The 21,840-nt window shown below is 41.6% G+C and overlaps 1 protein-coding gene across 9 annotated transcripts in view; it reads left to right on the top strand.

The window, feature by feature from the left end:
- The window catches only part of LOC138960338 (dynein axonemal heavy chain 7-like), a 128,991-nt gene that overhangs the window by 16,001 nt on the left and 91,150 nt on the right, over positions 1-21,840 (top strand). For 4 of the 9 annotated variants that reach the window (XM_070332202.1, XM_070332201.1, XM_070332204.1 and 1 more), the window contains exons 10-30: positions 741-920; positions 1,732-1,890; positions 4,775-4,891; positions 5,234-5,245; positions 6,156-6,283; positions 7,225-7,528; positions 7,922-8,068; positions 8,411-8,547; positions 9,025-9,160; positions 9,601-9,864; positions 10,365-10,513; positions 14,071-14,344; positions 15,578-15,684; positions 16,102-16,300; positions 17,246-17,599; positions 17,956-17,991; positions 18,612-18,721; positions 19,232-19,400; positions 19,855-19,957; positions 20,895-21,022; positions 21,516-21,728. In XM_070332202.1, the coding sequence (XP_070188303.1) occupies positions 741-920; positions 1,732-1,890; positions 4,775-4,891; positions 5,234-5,245; positions 6,156-6,283; positions 7,225-7,528; positions 7,922-8,068; positions 8,411-8,547; positions 9,025-9,160; positions 9,601-9,864; positions 10,365-10,513; positions 14,071-14,344; positions 15,578-15,684; positions 16,102-16,300; positions 17,246-17,599; positions 17,956-17,991; positions 18,612-18,721; positions 19,232-19,400; positions 19,855-19,957; positions 20,895-21,022; positions 21,516-21,728 (3,426 nt within the window). The remainder of the gene's footprint in view (positions 1-740; positions 921-1,731; positions 1,891-4,774; positions 4,892-5,233; positions 5,246-6,155; positions 6,284-7,224; positions 7,529-7,921; positions 8,069-8,410; positions 8,548-9,024; positions 9,161-9,600; positions 9,865-10,364; positions 10,514-14,070; positions 14,345-15,577; positions 15,685-16,101; positions 16,301-17,245; positions 17,600-17,955; positions 17,992-18,611; positions 18,722-19,231; positions 19,401-19,854; positions 19,958-20,894; positions 21,023-21,515; positions 21,729-21,840) is intronic. The other 5 variants (XM_070332208.1, XM_070332205.1, XM_070332207.1 and 2 more) reach the window with 3 other exon arrangements.

The raw sequence follows: 21,840 nt of genomic DNA, 5'->3' as shown, positions 1-21,840 counted from the left end.
GTGTATGGCTGTTGGTGTATGGCTGTTGGTGTATGGCTGTTGGTGTATGGCTGTTGGTGTATGGCTGTTGGTGTATGGCTGTTGGTGTATGGCTGTTGGTGTATGGTTGTTGGTGTATGACTGTTGGTGTATGGTTGTTGGTGTATGGCTGTTGGTGTATGGCTGTTGGTGTATGACTGTTGGTGTATGGCTGTTGGTGTATGACTGTTGGTGTATGACTGTTGGTGTATGACTGTTGGTGTATGGTTGTTGGTGTATGGCTGTTGGTGTATGGCTGTTGGTGTATGGCTGTTGGTGTATGGCTGTTGGTGTATGGCTGTTGGTGTATGGCTGTTGGTGTAAATGTCATTCCTGCATCTCATGTGCTGTTGGTGGTGTTTCATCCTATTTTGTTGTTCCTGGTTTTGAGCATCTGTTGTGAAGAGTACTTTGCTGAAACTTCATTACAATATCCTTTAGATCTATTACAATACATTTGTACATCATCCTGCAGGTTTATAATATATTTTTATAAATGCTTTCAGAGCTCTGTTGTCTTATTCACTTCCATACTCATTTTGTATATGATGCATCATATTGACATACATATTCATCCATCTTGCAATTTACTATTCAGTTAATTCAACCCAGACTATTCTTACACAGCATGGCACAACATGATATCATACAATGCAATTTTTTCTCATCAAGCTATTGTGTAGTTTTAAAAAATGACAGGAAATGATGTGTTTGTGTGGTAGCGCTCCACACGTGCCTTTGAGCATTCCGGGTTCATCCTGCGTCTGATCCTGGATGAGAACCAGATCAAGTTTGAGCCGCCCTTCGAGGACTTTGAGCTGGTGCTGCTCAACGTCTATGATGTCATGGTGAAGGCGTCCGGAGTGGTGCCCAGGGTGGAGACCAAGCTCTACTCTGAATGGGTCAGTACTTTTGGTCAACTTTTTACTTTTGTTTTTGAGGAATTTTGCAATAACAAAAGTGTGTTTCACTTGGTGAACTGATATGAAAGTCAAGTCAAGTTAATTTGTACGTCTCAAGCATGAGAAATTACAGTGTTGGTGACGCTGCACTTAAACATTACAAGATTTTAAACACAAACATGTAAAAAGACTTACAAAAAAAAAAGTGAAAGGCTGCTGTTGTAGAAAAGCTTTACAAGAAGGCTTTATTAATTTGTGTTAAGAATTGTCATTATTGCACTGACTGTGACATTTGGAACAACTTCAGTAATTGCAGTCTAAATCGCATGAATGAAAGTGGAATTGTTTAATTCATGGTTAAAATGGCGCGATGGGCGTAACACCAAGATGTCTCCATATTATTGTTATTATTATTATGAAGAGCTTATATAGCGCGAACCACAACTGTGCTCTCCGCGCTTTACATATTAATTTCTGCCGTTTGAAATGGAATTTTTTACAGACAGACAGACAAACAGACATTTTTTACACACAATATAATATAACGCATTCACATCGACCAGCAAACCTCAAGCCTATTAGGCGAACATTCACCTTTCACGGCCTATTATTCCAAGTCAAACGGGTATTTGGTGGACATTTTTATCTATGCCTATACAATTTTGCCAGGAAAGACCCTTTTGTCAATCGTGGGATCTTTAACGTGCACACCCCAATGTAGTGTACACGAAGGGACCTCGGTTTTTCCATAGCTGATAGTCCCTTTAATGAAACTGTAAGCACTCTGTGATCTCTCATGCTTTGTGTACAGCATGGGAACAAGGCTAAGGCCTTCCTGAAGCCTGTGATCCTGGAGGAGATCCTGAAGCGTCACAAGAAGAAGGTGATCAGCATGGTGGTGAAGGAGAGTGCCGGCCCCGTCATTCACTGCAAGGTCTACGAGAAGTACAACTTCCTCATCACCAGACAGGTGGGTACAAGCACACTGCATGTTGAGAAATGGAGCAACAGTGCTACCTGTCATGCAAGGCACCTCCAATGAGAGGCTACTTTAAAGTAAAGAGCACCTTTTGTTTTCTTTTGGTGCATTAAATCCCTGCGCCTTGAATATGTGCGCGATATAAATTGCATAAAATAAATGTAGAGGTTCGGTAAAGAATGTTCTTTTGTTCTCTTTATGATGTGTTACGGACTCACTGGACTTTCACTCACGTGGACACACACGTACAAAGACATACACGTCTTTCTCTCCATTTCATCCACAACAGATGACATTGTGACAACAGCAGTACTACTGGTATGGCACCCTTTATTTCGGTGTTTCAACATCTTCTTCTCTCCTCTCGCCAACCCGACCGAGGCCGGTGGCTACAAGCCACAACATACAATACAAAGTTCACTACATCTTGTCAGTCTGTGGAGCCGAGACACACTGAATGAATGAATGACTGAATGACCCCTTATGCTGGTACCGGGATGCTATTTATACTGCCTGCGCCGACTGCACTGCAAGCCGACTGCACTGCAAGCGGCTCTCAGCAATTTCCAAAAGGGCAGTCTGGCACTGCCTGATAGCCAAATCTGTGTTTGTTTAGAAACTTTGACAGCTGATAACTTTACAAAGAACGCACACATTAGAAATCGGTTTGTTGCTACAGAACCAGTGTGAAAAATACTTTTAAATCATGTTACAAGATATAACTTCAGAAGTCCAGACCGAAAAGTAATTATGATTAATTAGCCAGAACACATGACCGATTAACGATCAAAGCCCAGCAAAATAAAGATTACTAAACTCTATCACTTACTGCACCAAATACAATTCACTCCATTACAAAATGAACTCCTGAACTTTACATACATGTGTCATACTTGTGGTAAAATGGAACTTATGACGAGTTATGTGACGTTAAACTTGATAAAGAAACACAGATACTAAAATGACGCGTGTGACGTCACGCGGCGAGACACCGGTCAAACTGAGGAAACTTTGATTTACTTGATCCAATTAGTTATTAATGCACTTTAACTCAAAAAGTATCTTAATGGAATAAGAAATGAAGTGCACTAAGTTAGATTTACGAAAAAGTTACAATTATGGGGATAATAAAGGAATTCCACAGGTCACCTACTGGGCGCTAAAACTCACATAGCGTCGAAGGTTTGGGGTCGAAGCTGATCGAACATTGAAACAATTTAAGGACCAACAGGGCCTTAAAAGGTATTTAAGCACGAACATACAGCAACATAGTATCTATATCCATTCATTATTAACATCTAAAAGTAAATTTATCCTTAGATTGCATAAAATAGCACATGCACTCAATCTATTTTTAGACAGAATCAAACATGGCCGCTGCTCGGATGTAAACAAGCTATGTTTGAGCACGGCTGGTGCACACCAGTACTTTTTGTTAACAATGAATAGACACCTAACACAAAATGATCGGCAACAAAGACTAAACTGGACAATGACAACAGCTTAACTCTATAATTAGTGACTGGTCACCCTGTCACATAAAAATAAAAAATAAAAATAAAATCCCTGCGCTTAGAACTGTACCCACGGAATACGCGCGATATAAGCCTCATATTGATTGATTGATTGATTAACCGAAACATGCTGATCATGAAAGAACACCTGCAGTGTAGGGGCGCTTTTGGTTTGATGTCTTATTTGACAAATGTAATGGCTCTACAAACAGTGGTACCTGCGACGAGAGGCCCCTCGGATGAGAGGACACCTCCCATGAAAGGACACCTTTCATTGTTCCTTTGTCTATTATCTTCACCAAAATATACCTGTCATGACAAGCCACCTACAAGGTGTAGACACTGTCCTTATCGTAGATACCACTGTATGTGTAACGACAAGCCACCTACAAGGTGTAGACACTGTCCTTATCGTAGAGACCACTGTATGTGTAACGACAAGCCACCTACAAGGTGTAGACACTGTCCTTTATCGTAGAGACCACTGTATGTGTAACGACAAGCCACCTACAAGGTGTAGACACTGTCCTTTATCGTAGAGACCACTGTATGTGTAACGACAAGCCACCTACAAGGTGTAGACACTGTCCTTTATCGTAGAGACCACTGTATGTGTAACGACAAGCCACCTACAAGGTGTAGACACTGTCCTTTATCGTAGAGACCACTGTATGTGTAACGACAAGCCACCTACAAGGTGTAGACACTGTCCTTTATCGTAGAGACCACTGTATGTGTAACGACAAGCCACCTACAAGGTGTAGACACTGTCCTTTATCGTAGAGACCACTGTATGTGTAACGACAAGCCACCTACAAGGTGTAGACACTGTCCTTTATCGTAGAGACCACTGTATGTGTAACGACAAGCCACCTACAAGGTGTAGACACTGTCCTTTATCGTAGATACCACTGTATGTGTAACGACAAGCCACCTACAAGGTGTAGACACTGTCCTTTATCGTAGATACCACTGTATGTGTAACGACAAGCCACCTACAAGGTGTAGACACTGTCCTTTATCGTAGAGACCAGCTGTATGTGTAACGACAAGCCACCTACAAGGTGTAGACACTGTCCTTTATCGTAGAGACCACTGTATGTGTTACGACAAGCCACCTACAAGGTGTAGACACTGTCCTTTATCGTAGAGACCACTGTATGTGTAACGACAAGCCACCTACAAGGTGTAGACACTGTCCTTTATCGTAGAGACCACTGTATGTGTAACGACAAGCCACCTACAAGGTGTAGACACTGTCCTTTATCGTAGAGACCACTGTATGTGTAACGACAGTGGTTAAATCCTAAATCTCTCTTCAGTGGTGTCAGTTTGTTCTCACTTGAGATCATGTCTTTCAGGCTGAGGCAGACGTGGACCAGTTCATCGCAGAAGAGAACCACACGTTTGATGAGTTCTGCAAGGAGGTGATGAAGTATCAGAAGCTGGTGGATGAAATCTCTTACAACTCTGAGAAGGTGGGTTGGAACAAATACAAATCTTGGACAACTAACTCAAGTGGATTAACTCTTTTGTGGAAGCATTTCATATTTAGAGATTGCTTAATACTAATGATTTGTATCTATTTTGAGGGTTTGTTTGCTTTGTTTTTTTGTTTCCTTCCAGAGTGACAGATAACACTAGTTAGATTCATGGCCAAAACGTATAAACTAGGTAGATACCTTGTCTCTGTGCACGGTGTTTGGAAGTCTTACATATCTTGTTACCAGCTTGCTCCTGCATGTTCTGTCTGACATAGACTGATCATTTATTCTTGCAAATTGTAACATGACTGTTTCTGTTGTACTTAAATCCATCAGAAATTCTTCTATGTAAGTCTGATTCTTTGAGTTGACATTCAGTTAGATGTTTCATGGCATGTAGTGGAATGATTTGATATAATTGGAAGTTCATTTTCCTGCTATGTTGGAAGTTTGTGGCTCATTTTGATGATATTTTTGCAAGTATTCATAACTGTGTTATTGACTTTCTTTTACACATGCATATCAGAACATGACAAGGGTTTGTTCTTCTCTATTGAACTTTATTTGTTATGCACCTTGTAGTGTTAGTTCATCACACTGCTTTAGTCCAAAACGGGACACAGTTGCATGTTTTGCTTTTGCACTGTTGGCACACTGTTGACAACAGAAATACAATAAGCTTGAACTTTCATTGAATCTAATATAATTCTATTTTTATTTTATTTTTATTTTTTTTTATCTAATATAATTCTAGTTGGAATTAATGACCTGAACAAATTGTTCATGGTTAATCAGGTATATTTCATGTTTTTATATATGTTATTTAGAAGAAACAAGAATTTAAGGAAAATTGTGTTTTTTATTTGAAGCACATAAACATTGATTTAATTACACATACAGTAGCATGTCTCACAGTTGCTATATCCCGAGGGGTCAGCTTCGGTCACATCCGTGATATTCTAAGAGTTTCATTGATTTCTCCATGGTATGCGGAATAAAGAAGTGTAAGATAGTTTTGCTTTTGAACTTTTTCCTTTTGTTATTTTTTGTGTTGATGGAAGTCCTTTAAAGGTGGTCCTGAATTCAGCCCCAAGTCGACTTCGCAAAGACTTCATGAAGTCTTTTTACCGAAAACTCAACGCTAAAGCTTGGTGCGGCCAGCTTGGCGAAGTATACTTGGTGTAGTGGACTTGGCCCAGTTAAGGGCAGGCTTAGGAGATGAAGAGAAGATTTTGACCTTGTGTCTCATTGTGCCTAGGTGCTGCGTCTTGGCATGTTTGAAGTTCACTGTGATGAGCTGATCCGCTCCCTGGCCAAGCGTGCAGACAACATCCGCAACAAGATGATGCTCAAGATGTGTCGTGACCACCAGGAGGAGAACAAGAAGTCAGTATCCCCGCACTGTCCACCACTCTTCACAGTCTATCAGAAAAGATCGTAAAGACGTTATAAATCCACCACACTCATTGGCCAGATTTGCAACAAACTGTCTCGGGACTCTTTACAATCTATTAAAGGAGACCATTTAAAAGTTTCAAATTCCTCAAGCCTCTCTCTCTTCTTCTTCTTTCTTCTTCTGCGTTCCCGGGTTTTTTCTTTCTTCTCTTTTTTTGAGCACCATTCCGTCGAATATCCGTTTGTATGGCCATGTTGGGTTTGATGTGTGCATGCCTGGTTTTCTCCTGTAGATGGGTGTCGGCACAGAAGGTCTGCCCGCTGTCCTCAGCCAACATGCTCCGTCTTCATGGCAGCTCAGGTTTTTTATCGAGGTTCTCTCCTCTAGATCCGCCGTGTTTCGCCTAGGGGCTTGCGCTGCCTAGTTGATAGGGTCACCTCGTAGAGGATGTGGTCATAGACCACGCACGGTCGGTCTTGGGATAGAGAAACGTTATGCTAGTCCGGAGGGATTACGCCACAAAGGCCACCTCGCGAAGACCCAGGGTCCTAGACTAGGGAGGTCCAAGGGGGAGCACCGGGAGGGCTACCCCTCTACCCGCACCTCCAGCACAATCCCTTCCCCTGGTAGCTTCATCCCCAAGGAGGAGACAGAGCTACCTGCAACACCCCAGCCTCTCTCTCAAAGTGGCTATGCATTGTTAAACTTTTGACTTTTTGGTGTATGTGTTCAATGTCACATTGGGAGTGTATTACTTTGTGGTTACGTTCAAAACAGGAAAGTTTTTTACTTTTATTTCAATGATTCTTTTTTTTACAACACGCAGTTTATTGCCTTAAAACTTACAGGATAAAGCGTTTTAGCTGAGGAATTTCAGGTCTTGGACCTCACACCCGAGAATAGAAACACTGACATGCTGCTCTGTTGACAGGCTGTGTGACGACTACGAGGGCATCGCAGAGAAAGCCCTGACCACCCCAGCCAACACTGAAGAGCTGATGGAACTCAAGGCCTACATTGAGAAGGTGGAGTCCGACACCATCTTTGTCCTGGAGAAGCGCCTGGCTGCCTCCAAGGAGCGCCTCACCTTCCTGTCCGACCAGGCTCAGTTCTCACCTGCTGAGATTCGCCTCAACGCTCAGGTGTTCATGTGGCACGGGCGCATGTCTGCCGTCTTTGAGGAACACAAGCTGATCGTGTCTGAGAAGAGGAACCAGTACGAGGAAGCATTGAAGGTGAGATCTACTTAATATTTGGTACATGTAGTGATAAACTGCTAAAACAAAAGAGTGTTGATAGTATTTTTTTTTGGTCCAAATTTTTATAGTGATCATCTGCAAAAACAAAAGAGTATTGATAGATTTTTTCTTTTGTCCATTTTGTTTCTGGTCTTTTTCTGTTTCTGCTTGTTTTGTGTTCTTCTTGTTCCTGTGTAGCATAGTTACTTATCATTAAAACATATGCATGGTGCACACAGAATGGGACCCGTGAAGAATGTGTGTGGAAGGTGAGGGGCTCTGGGGCCAGGCGGAAAAAAGACAGTTCCTGTGGGTGTATCCTGATGCATGGGTCCTTTTTTTAAGCTAAGACGTATGTGAGTCAGTCTAACAAACATCCTTGTTTTTCAGCTGAGGCGGGAGCGCTTCGCAGAGGAGCTTGAGAGCTACGCCAAGCAGATGGAGGAATTCCAAGGCTTTGGTGAAATGCAGGACATTCAGCGCTACCTCAAGAAGGCACAGACCCTGGACACCAAGCTGCAGGCTGCTGCAGACAAGGTCAGTCAGGTTTTCCTCAGAAAAATGTAAATAGAAATGAACATGGAGAGGAGTAGATAATACTCCATTGAGAAAATTGTTCTTTGTTCGTTACTTTAGCAGCCAGAGGTATGTATTGCTTTAAAGGTAAGGGTAATTGATAAGCAGGAGAAGTTATCAGACAGCATGTAGGTTGTTAGTGGTTATTTAGGCTAGAATGTTAAGTTAAATTTTTGAATGTGTCAGTGAAATGTAAAGAGGCTCTGTGTGCATCAAGGGAGATAATCATTAGTGAAGGAAGAAGGGATTGGAGGTTGTAATTCTTTGAAGACCATGTTTTAATATCAAATGCTTTTTGCCTAGATTGAAGCATTCAACCTAGAGGAGGAGGCCTTTGGCTGGCAGACGACAGCGTACCCCCAGCGCATTTCCATCATCAACACCCTCAAGCCCTACCACAGCTTGTATGAGCTGACTGTGGATTTCAACACCAAATTCAAGTAAGTGCTGCTTTCAGTTTAGTTTCATGTCAGTTTTGTTTTTAGAATACATATCTTTATCAAGCCCATTGATGGTTTTTATCTGTCAGTTTTAAGGTGTCAGAAGAAAGCAAACGAAAAACAACACCCAAGTGTTATGGTGCGCTTTCACCTAAGAAGATCTTTGATGCGTCTCTTTGCGGTCTCCAAGTCCAAGACCTTTTTAGCTTGAAGCATGTCACAATTTAATGTTGTTTTTCTTTTGTTTCTTCTCATATCGGTTTTAAAGGTTTGTTATTTCAGCATTTGATTGAGTTTTTTTAACATGAAATGTTCCCAGCTTACTTTCAAGTTTTGCTTGTTGTGAGTGGGCAGTTCCAGCATGGGTTTTGTGGTGTATTATTGTTATGTACCACCCCTGAATTTCTCTATGAGATAATAAAGTATTCTTATTCTTATTCTTATTCAAAAGCTGAGCAGAGTACTGTGATGTTGCAGGGACTGGATGGATGGTCCCATGGGCAATGTGGACCCAGACAACGTCGAAATAGAAGTGGGCAACTTCTGGCGTGGGTTGTATAAGTTGGAGAAAGGATTTGATGGTATTGCCGCTCCCAAGAAGATTGCTACCAAGGTATGTTTAAGTTTTCTTTATAGTTATTGTGTTGAGTTGAATTTGACACGGTTTTGACATTTTTGGTCCTGCTGAGAGGCATTATGCATTTAACCTTTATTTCTGCAAGTGACACTGTGATAGCTGTCTTCTTTGAAACTTTGATATTTGTTCCTCTTATAAAAGATTATGATAAAGATAGTAGACAAGTAGTCATATCTGAAGCTGGAATATTGTAACAGCAAAGCACTTGAAGTAAATGTTCTAACTCTTCTAGTGATCTAGTAAATTTTGTCTTAGGATAGAGGGGTCTTTAAATGCAGATTCATCGAAATGAAGGTCTCACTGTATGGTAATTGTTGAAGATATCACAAGAAGCAAATACTTGTAAATACATTTAGCATTTAAAGAAAGGAAGGTAGTAAAGTAAGCCCTAACTGACATTATTTCTGTGTTGACAGGTGAAAGCCAAGGTGGAGGAGTTCAAGGAACACATGCCACTGGTCCAAACCCTCTTCAACCCTGGGCTGCGCGAACGCCATTGGGAAAAAATCTCCGAGATCGTGGGCTTCGCTGTCAAACCTGAGGAAAACTCTTGCCTGACCAAGTTTGTGGACATGAACCTGGAGCCCTATATCCCCAAGTTTGAGGGCATCTCGGAGGCAGCCAGCAAAGAGTACGCCCTGGAGAAGGCGCTGGAGACCATGAAGAAGGAATGGGCTCCGGTGAGTGTGATGAACATCTTTTATACATTTTGTTGTTGCTTCTGTTGCACCTTCAACTTTTGAGATGTAGGGAATACGCTTTGAACGATTGAACAGTGAATAAACTGTGATCTGTTTAGGTGTCTACACGCGCACACACACACACCTTGCACAGACACACAGACAGATAGACATACAGACAAACACATGCAGAGGTTTACAGACATAAAATAAAAAAAGAGAGAGAAGGGATTGGACTGACGAAAACACAGGCACGCACGCATGCACGCACGCACGCACGCACGCACACATGCACACACACGCACACACACACACACACATACACACCAAAATGCAGTACACACACACACACACACACACACACACACACACACACACACACACACACACACACACACATACATAAAAAGACACACACAAAGACACACACAAGAAAATGACAAGAACAATCACAGAGTAAAGTGAAGTGAAACTATTGCCTGCCTCTCTGAACCACACAGATGGAGTTCACCGTCATCCCGTACAGAGAGACAGGCACGTCCATCCTGTCCTCCATCGACGAAATCCAGCAGCTGTTGGACGACCACATCGTCAAGACGCAGACCATGCGGGGCTCCCCCTTCATCCAGCCCTTTGAGTTGGAGATGAAGTACGTTGTTAATCAGCAATGAAGAATACAGACACAAAACCAAGAGGGGTTAATTTATGTAACATTTGATGAATGACAATACCAAATGTCCACTTTACTTTTACCTGTTGGTCTTTTTACCTGTTGGTCTTTTTACCTGTTGGTCTTTTTACCTGTTGGTCTTTTTGGCTCACGTAAGTGTAGCCTATGCGATGATAAACTTTGTCTGTCTGTGCGTGCGTGCGTATGTATGTATGTGTGTATGTCTGTGGTAGAAACTTTAACATTTCCGAGTCTATGGATTACGTCAGTCTCGGTCAAAAGTGTTCGACGTGTGTGATAGAAACTATTTGAAGACGTCACATTATGACGTAAGAGGGTTAGACGTCACGCCAAGGAATTACTGAAAGTCTCGGTCATTGTTATTGTGAGCGGGCCGAGACTTCTTGGCAGATCCAGGGTCTCGCTTTCTTGCATAGTTTCACCTATGCTTACTGTGTGTGTGTGTGTGTGTGTGTGTGTGTGTGTGTGTGTGTGTGTGTGTGTGTGTGTGTATGTGTGACGGAGTGATTGAGTTTGTGTTACTGTTTGTCGATTTCTTACGTGAGCCTTGAAGGCTTCGCCTCTTGTTCTTTCTGCGTCATTCCTTTTATCTTTCCTACTTCATTTGCTGCAGTCATCTTTTGAGAACCGGCAATGTGTAGGCTAAGTCTTCATTTTATAATTAGTATTTGTTCTTTCAAGTTACCAACCAATAGTACCAAGGAACTGTGAATATTTTCTGTTGTCATGTATTGATTGTTCCATTTATTAATCCCTCTTGTTGATCGATTCATGATTTTGAAGTATTACCAGTCAGTCCGTTTCAATTTTTAAACAGTGATGAATAAACTGAGTGGTAGAGAAATAGGAGTCAGCGAGACTCTTGTGAATCTGCTTTATTTCAGTTTTGTTCCAAGCCTCTGAAAGTAAAAATAGCTGTAACATTGTGGATTTTAATTTCTGTTCCTACAAGGAAAAAATGTTGCCAACGTTGGTTTTTTTTGTTTTTTTTTTTTGGGGGGGGGGGGGGGGGGGGTACTTACTGCTAGTTGAAGTTATTAGTGTTCTGGTTGAAAATTGCATTTTAACTAGGAATGATTTGAGACAGAACACAAGTTTACCTCTCCAGCTTCTACTTTGATATGCGACGAGACAGTTGGATGAAAAGATCTTGATGTATTGTTTGTTTTGATTTGGTGCATAAACAAAATGTAGGAAATGTGTGAATGTATATGACAGCCCTTCCATATGGCTAAATATGGATAAAGATGCTAGAGCAAACTGGTGAGTAGTGTGCATGACAAGACGTTCTGGTCCATGCCTGTTCTTGCTGGCATAGGCCAATGTCTTTTTTATCTCACTTTGTTTTAGGTCGTAGTTCTTCAGGTACTTGCCTCAAAGCACTACAATACTTTCAGATAAGTTCCAATGTCTTCTGACTAATTCTTTGATTTCAGCGCTGCTCGTGGGTGTCCAAATACTGTGTGCAGATCCCCATCCCCCTCCCTACCTCCCTATACCCTGAAATCATCAGGCTATAATATTAACATGCAGTTTCATTTTCACATAAAGTGCTATATACTGCTTGGTTATAAAAAGGATGGAGAGGATGTTTGCTTTATAGATAGTTGCCTTGTCTGCATATTTCACACAAACTAACATACTTTCAACGTTGTCCTGCATTGTACAGCAGTTCGGGCAAAACCAATACTTCAGACCATGTCGCGGTTTTGGCCAGGTGCTGTATAAATCACTTTCCTTCTTGACTAGAAGTTGTCACCAGGTCACAGGGTTTCCATGGTATGAGTCACATGTATATATTTTATGTGTGTGTTCTGTATCAACATCAGGAACTTGCTATATCTTGAAAGCTTGTGACACAAATAGGCACGAAAGAATAACGCTCACTTTCAGCATGTGCATTTTCTACTTGTCAAGAACTTGATGTATGACGCTCACTTAAAGCATGTGATTTTTCCTCTCAGTGTCAAGAAGTGGCTTTATGTCATTTTGCTGGTCATGGATACAGGTATTGAATTGCGCCTCACATTGCTCATGAATCTTTACCTGTTTGACAAACGACTGTCTGCATGATTCCTTACCACAACAAAATGATTTGAGAAGACATTTTATAACATTTTTAATTGCAGGGTGCCTGTGTGTGCTGTGCAGAAGATAGTATAGGCATGCTTGTTGTATTGTAAGATTGTGTCTATTTTGGGAATGTACATGTTCATTTTCTAATGCACGGTTCATTTACCCTGTGCAGACATTATTAGTGCATGCGTTCATCCTTGTCTGAGTCATGCTAACTGATGAATTTTTAAGTGACTCACAGATTGCAAGGGGTTGTTGAAAGCATTCATTATGAAACTATGATCTGTTGCTTTAACAATAGAACATTGGAACATGCTCACTTACATCATTGTTGCCCTTTGCTTTTAAATGTTGCCCATGCAAGAATCAGATGTTTAAATGTTGCCCATGCAAGAATCAGATGTTTAAATGTTGCCCATGCAAGAATCAGATGTTTAAATGTTGCCCATGCAAGAATCAGATGTTTAAATGTTGCCCATGCAAGAATCAGATGTTTAAATGTTGCCCATGCAAGAATCAGATGTTTAAATGTTGCCCATGCAAGAATCAGATGTTTAAATGTTGCCCATGCAAGAATCAGATGTTTAAATGTTGCCCATGCAAGAATCAGATGTTTAAATGTTGCCCATGCAAGAATCAGATTTTTAAAATAATGAAATGAATACAGGGAGAGACTTTTTTGACTTTACATGTTGTTGTATTATGGGTTACTTAGTTGAATTAAATTGTGCATGCTTACAGTAAATTGATAACTTACTGTGTGATGAATTTGGTGAGCTTGTTGTGTCGAACAGATCTTCTGTGACGGCTCATTTCTGTACCATCCAGGTAGTTGTTCGTTCCTGCTGTTTTCACTTTTGCAGGCATTTGAGTCAACGCTGAAAATCTTTGTGGAGACATGAGATGTAGAAGCAAAAAAACAACATCAAAAACTTGTAAAAAAACGATTAAAAAAAGTGTGTTAGACAGGTATTGTAGTTGTCTTCTGATTGAGACTGTAAGTAATTGAGACCGTGTAAGGGTGTGTGGGAGTCACTAATGGAGTACAGTGGTACTAGTGCTTTTGTGAACAAGAAACAATTAACAAGTGGCTCTATCCCATCTCCCCCCTTTCCCCGTCGCGATATAACCTTGAACGGTTGAAAACGACGTTAAACACCAAAGAAAAAAAGAAAAAAAAACTGTGATGAAAGGACACCCTCAGGATCAACCAAAAGTGTCCCTACATTGCAGGTGTTCTTTCAAGGTAGGTACAGTTTAGCCGAGCTAACAGACAAAAGTGACAGCAGAAGATGCCATTTCCTTGAAGATGTCTTTTCACCGGAGAGACCTCACGGCACAGGTACCACTGTATTGCCATTCATCTCATTCACGTGGTACACTGACCAATTCATGATAGCCTGTACATGTTTGTTGACACTGCCGCCTGTTGCCCACAGGGACTGGGAGAACAAGCTGATGACACTGCAGGACATCCTGGACGAGTGGCTCAAGGTGCAGGCCACCTGGCTCTACCTGGAGCCCATCTTCTCCTCACCTGACATCATGGCCCAGATGCCTGAGGAAGGCCGCCGCTTCTCCACGGTGGACAAGAACTGGCGTGACATCATGAAGTCCGCCATGATCGACAAGCACGTGCTGGCTGTGCTCAACATCGACAAGATCCTGGAGAGGCTCAAGAAGTCCAACGAGCTGCTGGAGCTCATCCAGAAGGTAAGCGTTGATGTGTCACAGAGTTTGTCTTGTAATGATAATAATAAGGGTATTTTTATGGCGCCAAATCCTAACATAGTTCTAAGCGCCTTCCAAAACTGAAAATCAACGTCGTCTTTCGAGTGGTAAGTTTAAGGGCAGGTGGGCCAGTGCACTATGTTTTTTTGTATTTGAATGTTTTATTTTGTTTGAATGTTATTTTATGAAAGAACTGAATAAACAATGACAAATGATAGTCACTTTTTGTATTTTGGGTTGCTGGTTTTTGTTTTACGCGACAAAACAGTCAAATACATACAAAAGTGGAGTACAGGGGGGATATGATATTTCAGCAGATATGATTGTCACACTTCTAATTATTGTTATATTTTATCTTTCTGGGTATGCTCTAGGGGAGTACGAAGCAGATTTTGATTATTATATTTATATTTGGATGTTTTTGTTACAACCGTCAAACTTTAGGGTAACCCCTGCAAAATTATGTTTTGAAAAAATCTGGTTATGACTGTAATACATTGGCAACAAAATCCTTTCATAATCCCCCAGAATGTGATATTCTGCACAAACTGCACAAACAATTATTGCTCTAGCTAAATTACTGCCAGAGAAATCGCAACCCCCAAGATGCTAACTGCCGCAAAAATGGCTGAAATGAGAAAAACGACTTTGAAGATAGAACTATTCAAATATTGTCTTCATTGACACATACATATGACACTTTAGACAAAAACACACACACACATGCATTTTAGGTATGTTATGGAACCATTATCTGCCAAAATATCAAAAAAAGGTTTTTGAACAATTTGATCAATTTTGCACTGGCCCACCTGCCCTTAAACTAGTGTTGATGGGTATTAACTGTGTTTTATCACCAACAAATCCTAGAGGATTAGATTTAGATGACGTAAGAGCGAAAGCACAGGACTGTCTGTTATCTCTTTCTTCTGGACACTGTGAACGGCACCACTTCAAGTAGAAGAAATCACTTCACTAAACTCAGCTCACAATAATTTGTGCAATTATTCCAAGGGGTGGGGATGATGAGTAAGGTAGTAAAGGTGAGTGGGATGTAGTGGCTTAGACTCTTATCCACAGGGATTTTTTTCTCTCAAGAAAATCGTTTTAGAGCAGTGTGTTCTGTGTTACAGCTGATTTCTATGAATCTTGAATTGTGCTATATGTGGGCCACATTGAAACGCATACAAATGCTGTGTGAATGTGTGTGTGTAGGGTCTGAACGAGTACCTGGAGAAGAAGCGTCTGTACTTCCCACGATTCTTCTTCCTGTCCAACGACGAGCTGCTGGAGATTCTGTCTGAGACCAAAGATCCCACCAGGTGAGAAGTGCCACAGTGGCCAACATGGCTTATCCAATGTTTAGACAGGTTCACAGACTTGTTTGCTTCAGTGAAAATGAATTTAGAAAAAGGCTGTGGATATTACAAAAGAAGAAGAGTGACTATGTTTGTATAAAATGTGTCCATCAAGAAGTAGAGTCTATGGGTCTAACATTGAACACTGTTGGTTCGGTAAAAATTAATGTTCTAGAAGTTGAGAAAATGATAATTAAAGACAAGAAAGGGATGAGACATGAGAAATGTTTGACACAAGACTGACGCTTTGTTTTTGTAATGCCCATCAAATGTTTATCAGTTGATTAGGTCTGATATTTCCTGCAGTAAAATTAGCATCTGTCACCTGGAAGAATGCACTGGATAGGAAATTTGCTGAACCCATGCGTTTGTGTCTTCCAGAGTTCAGCCTCACCTGAAGAAGTGCTTTGAGGGCATCGCTTCCCTGGAGTTCACGGACGTGCTGGACATCACGCACATGAAGAGCAGTGAGGGAGAGGTGGTGCTGCTGCGTGAGGTCATCTCCACGTCCAAGGCTCGCGGGCAGGTGGAGAAATGGCTGCTGGAGCTGGAGTCGGACATGATCTCCTCCTTACACAAGGTCAGTCACAGCAGTTCAAAGTTGGGAAACCACTGAAAATGGAGGATAGCTACATTTTGAGACAGGGTAGAAAATGTTCATGCGCATAAATAAATTGCGGTTCCGTAAACGCTTTTATGATGGCAGGGGACAAATGTTATTTTGGCCTAGAAGAACCAATTAGAGAGACAGTTGTCTGACAATAACAGCCAATAAGATTTCTAGCTCAGGTCACATGTAATAAACTAAGCGTCACTCACTAGTCAACGCTTGACTAGTGAAAAATGCAGTAGGATTTTGGAGTTGCAATTTATGGATGCAGAAGAAGAAGAAAGTAGGGTAAGGTGGGTTTTGTTCCCCTGGAAGGAATTCAAGTGTATGTTTCAATGTTGTTGAGGTATGCCAAAGAGCAGTTAGAAGAAAGATGGGGAGAATTCACTCAGAAGAAGTTTGAGGGTAAAATTGTGGGAGTTGCAGCTGAGGAAAAGAGAAAGAGAAGGAGAAAGTAGAGGCAGGTGCTATGTTGCTGTATGGATTTTGAGATGCCGGATGTGAAGGAGAGTAGAGGGACTTGGGCAGGACTGATCTCAAAGCTTACTGGGTAGTGTTGATGAGGATGACGCAATGCAACTAGGGATAAGATTTATCCTGCATTCTGCATTAAAATGGAACCTGTTTGTAAATACATACCCTTGACCAAGGTATTCTTCCCAAAATATGGGAGACTAGCTGCTGGGTACAGAGAGTGATATATGATTATATGGTTGCAAATTGAGATAATACTTTGTACATGACTAAACACATTTTTGTAGAAAGACATTTGGTTACAGGTAGTAGTTACGTTTGTTCATGGAGAAAAATCCCAGCCAAATGGCTAAAATGCAGTGCCATAGATTGGTTGAAATTCAGAGGGTTCTTTTCACAACAGCATCAGAAATAACAAACCAAATCTACCTTATGCTGCAGGTGATCGGAGAATGTCTGGATGCCTACACCAAGACCCCTCGTAACGATTGGGTGCGCTCATGGCCAGGACAGGCCGTGCTGTGTGTCGGGCAGAAGTACTGGACCACATACGTACATGAGTCAATCCGCGACGGGCAGCAGGCCCTGGAGGATTACCTGCAGGTGAACAACAAGCAGATCGACGAGATCGTCGCCCTGGTGAGAGGCAAGCTGTCAAAGCAGAACCGTGTCACCCTGCAGGCTATGATCGTGCTGGAGGTTCACGCCCGTGACGTGCTCTTTGAGCTGTGCCGGGACAAGGTCTGCAATGAGCTGGACTTCAAGTGGCTCTCCCAGATGCGATACTACTGGGAGGTGTGTATACCCTGGTTATTGTTCAGTATGTTTTTAAAAGGAACGTATGGTTTTATGAGGGAATGCATTAACATATATATGCACGCTGTGCATGCTCATGCACACACATACATTCTCCTGATTGGATAATATATTATGTTCTGCATATTGTCCATGGGCATATCATCAGATGTTTATGGTGCATGGGTACCAGAATAACATAGTGTGTGAAAGTGTTTGTTTTTTCCCAGCCTGATACTGGCATGCTTTCCAGGAATGAAATAAAATGTACAGTTTATATTTTCCAAGTGTGTTTTGCATCAGGCATCAGAACCACTATTTCTAATGGTATTGTAATTATTTCCACTATGCTCCAGCAAACCGCTGGCAGTGAAGACTCGAAAATGAAAGCGGTATTTATTGGCTTGTTTTGTGTTGCATGGATTTAGGTCATGGTTCTTTTGCTTATCATGATGACATGTGCATTGTTGAAGAGTGAAAGACTTGTGTTTGACGTGAGAAGTTTATGGTTTGTTAAAAACGGCATGAGAATTGATAGACTTTGAAGTTTTAGGTGGTGATCGAGTTTGTTGATTTTGAAAGTGCACTTTGTGTTTCATGTTTTCTTTTATGCAGTTTGCTATTTTTTGGTTCCCAGCATTTTATAGTTGGGGTTCTCTGAGTATTCAGAATGACTTGTTTGGGTCTGTTTGCATTTTAAGTGTATAATCAAACAACACGATTACATGGCAATCAGAAAGTCACAAACAAAAACTGTAAAGTATGAGACTTTCAGTGACATGCATGTAGTGGTATCTGATTGACCGAAGTGCATTTGACAGAAAACACAAACATGATGTGTGTCATAAATCTCACATGCTGGTCTGCTAAAATCGTTTACTTAAACTGAGAATCAGACCTACCTCATCCATGCAAGTTTGTCATACTCACTTTAAGTGCACCTATTTAGTGCACCAGTGCAGTTGTTTTCTTCGAGGTAGATATCCTGATAGTTTATTTAAATGTTTTGCAGGATTGCCAAATGGTGACCCGTATGATCAACTCCATGCTGAAGTACGGCTATGAATACCTGGGTAACAGTGGACGGCTGGTCATCACGCCTCTTACTGACAGGTGTTACAGGTATGTATCATTCATTATTTACAGTCTTATAACAATTTATTCATCTTGATCTTTGTTATCGTTTTACATGTAAATGCGAAGCCCCTATAGCTGTTATCAGACCTTGAGTTACATACATTCCAATAGTGTCAGTGCCATTTCAAGTAGCTCTTTTCTGCAGTTACTTGGCAGTTTCTTGTTCTGTGAAAGTTGAAGTGTAACTTGAATGAAGGTCAGGTTTGTTGCATGAACTCTCAGTAGTGCAAGTCGGATGAATGAATGAGATACTGTGTTTTCTTTCACAACAAAAGTGAAGTACAACTGTTAACTGCAGAGCCTACAAGTAACGTTGTCTGATGTTCAGAGCCCTGGCTGGAGCCCTTCATCTTCAGTGGAAAGGAGATGAGTGAATGAAAGATGAGGATTGTTGCATGAACTCTTGAAGTCAAGAACCGATAAATGAACAAGACAAGAAAAGTAACTCACCTGTTAAATGGGCATCATACAGATACAATTGTTGTTGTTGTGCAGAACCCTGTTCGGAGCTCTGCATCTGCATCTGGGAGGTGCCCCAGAAGGACCGGCCGGAACCGGCAAGACAGAGACCACCAAGGACTTGGCCAAAGCCGTGGCCAAACAGTGCGTGGTGTTCAACTGTTCAGATGGTCTGGACTACATCGCCCTGGGTAAATTCTTCAAGGTATGTTACGGTATATCTCTGTGTTCTTTTATGAAACTGCTAGGAGGACAGCTCGCTGCCCTACACGCCACCAGGCGTGAAAGGCAGTAAGTAAGTAAGTAGGAGGACAGCTACTTGCTTTTCCCTTCTTCAGCTTCCTCTCTTCCTTCCCCTCTTTCCTCTCCGCACACCACAATATCCCAAACGCTCACACATGAATACATGCATGCATGTACACTTGCATACACACACACAGACACACACAGACACACACACACACACACACACACACACACACACACACACACACACACACACACACACACACACACACACACGATGTCCTAACTTTTGTAGTAGGAAGACACACACACGCACACACACACACGCTGATTCTCAGTCTATTTATCATGTAGGTTTGTTCCTCAGCATATACATTACATGTGATAAGTAATAAGTGTTTGACTGCATGCAGGGTCTGGCATCCTGTGGCGCCTGGTCCTGCTTTGACGAGTTCAACCGTATCGACCTGGAGGTGCTGTCTGTGGTGGCTCAGCAGATCCTCACCATCCAGAGAGGTAAGAAGTTTGCTTTGGTCACATAATAATAATAATAATAATAATAATAATAATAATAATAATGATAATAATAACTGGACATTTTTAAGTGCCTATCCTATGGCTCTGGGCCCTTTACAACAACAAAAAACATATACAGAGTAGAACAATTAACTGTACAACCTACATAAAACAATTAACCATACGGACAAAAATCACCACATGTACTGTTCACACATAGTGGGTTTTAGTGGGTTTTAGTATGGTGACACCACTGTGACGCGATGAAGCCAGACTATGTTTTTGCAGCTGGTTATATTACAGGAATACACATCTAGTATGTTTTAGTAGTTTTAGTCGTTCTTTAACCACTGTGATGTGTTGGAAGAGTTTATTTTTATGTGCTGTTTTACAGGTATATTTTATCAGCATGGAACATGTTCAGTTCTTACAGTAGTTGATAGTGGGGGGGGGATCCTATCTTATTCTGCGTACTTTTATTGTGGGACGGCGGGGGGAGGGGAGGGGGGGGGGAGGGATGTATGTTACCAGTGCGGGAACAGGGGTTGGAGAGGGGGGGGGGAGTGGTGGGGGGGTCCTAGGGGTTCCGATAGCTCTTAGAGTTTCATAGTTCTCACCATATCTGTATAGTGTATGTATTAGTTACTGTGTTACCAAATTGTCTTACCCATGTATGTATGATGCTATGCGCCAGTGATGTATGAATGCTATTTATTTTTGTTTTTATCACACAGCAAGCTGCTTTCCTCGTGTATTTTTTATGTTCATTCATGTATTGTACACTTGGCAATAAATTATCTATCTATCTATCTATAGATAAAATATAAATGTTTGGGTAATCAGGTATGGAGATGCTTTTGTTTGTTTTTGTTGTTAGCTTGTTTGTCGTGGAAGGCTTGTTGGTGTTTACTTGATGAGCATTATTTTGGTCCTGCAGGTATCAACTCTGGGTCTGACACCCTGCTGTTTGAGGGCACAGAGATCAGACTGGACCCCACCTGTTCCGTATTCATCACCATGAACCCAGGTTACGCTGGCCGCTCCGATCTGCCCGACAACCTCAAGGTCAGTGACACAGACACTTTGCGCACATGCGCAAATACACTCACACCCATACACACATGCACATACACAAGAGGACACATTCCCAAACAAGTAGGAGATATACTGATGAAAGACTGTATGACCATTTTTGTTGTCAACTGTTCATTTGCCATTGCTGTCACATCTTCCATCGTCAGAGGTGCATGTAAGAGAGGTACATACTGCTGGCTGCATTGATGGGGCTGTGCTTGGTATTTACAACAATTCTAGTTTTAAACAGATCTTTCCTTTATTTATGTTTTGATTTCATTACGGCTAAAATGTGAGAGTTTCAAGAACTGAGCGTACAATGCCTTGAGAAAAATGAATGCATGTAGTGTTTTCACATTTGTAAAAATGGTGACTTGTGTGTCCATTGCTGAAATGCAAGAGTTTCAAGAAGTGAGTTTACGATGCCTTGAACAAAATGAATGGTGTTTTCACATTTGTAAAACATTGAAACTTGTGTGTCCAGGCCCTGTTCCGTACAGTGGCTATGATGGTGCCGGACTACGCCCTGATTGCTGAGATCTCCCTGTACTCGTGTGGTTTCGTGCAAGCCCGACCCCTGTCTGTCAAGATCGTGGCTGTGTACCGTCTGTGCTCTGAGCAGCTATCATCTCAGCACCACTACGATTATGGCATGAGAGCTGTCAAGTCTGTGCTGACAGCTGCCGGTAACCTTAAGGTAAGCCGAATTAAGTTTTGTATTGCTTGTGTTGGGTGGAGGTATGAGGTTTAGTATTCATGAGGGCGTCACTGAGGAAAAGGTTTCAGTTTAATTCTCATAGCGTTATTAG

The sequence above is a fragment of the Littorina saxatilis genome, linkage group LG2 (assembly GCF_037325665.1).
Source record: "Littorina saxatilis isolate snail1 linkage group LG2, US_GU_Lsax_2.0, whole genome shotgun sequence".
Classification (NCBI taxonomy): domain Eukaryota; kingdom Metazoa; phylum Mollusca; class Gastropoda; order Littorinimorpha; family Littorinidae; genus Littorina; species Littorina saxatilis.
Note: the sequence above shows the minus strand (reverse complement) of the source record. Positions and strands in the feature narration are given on the sequence as shown.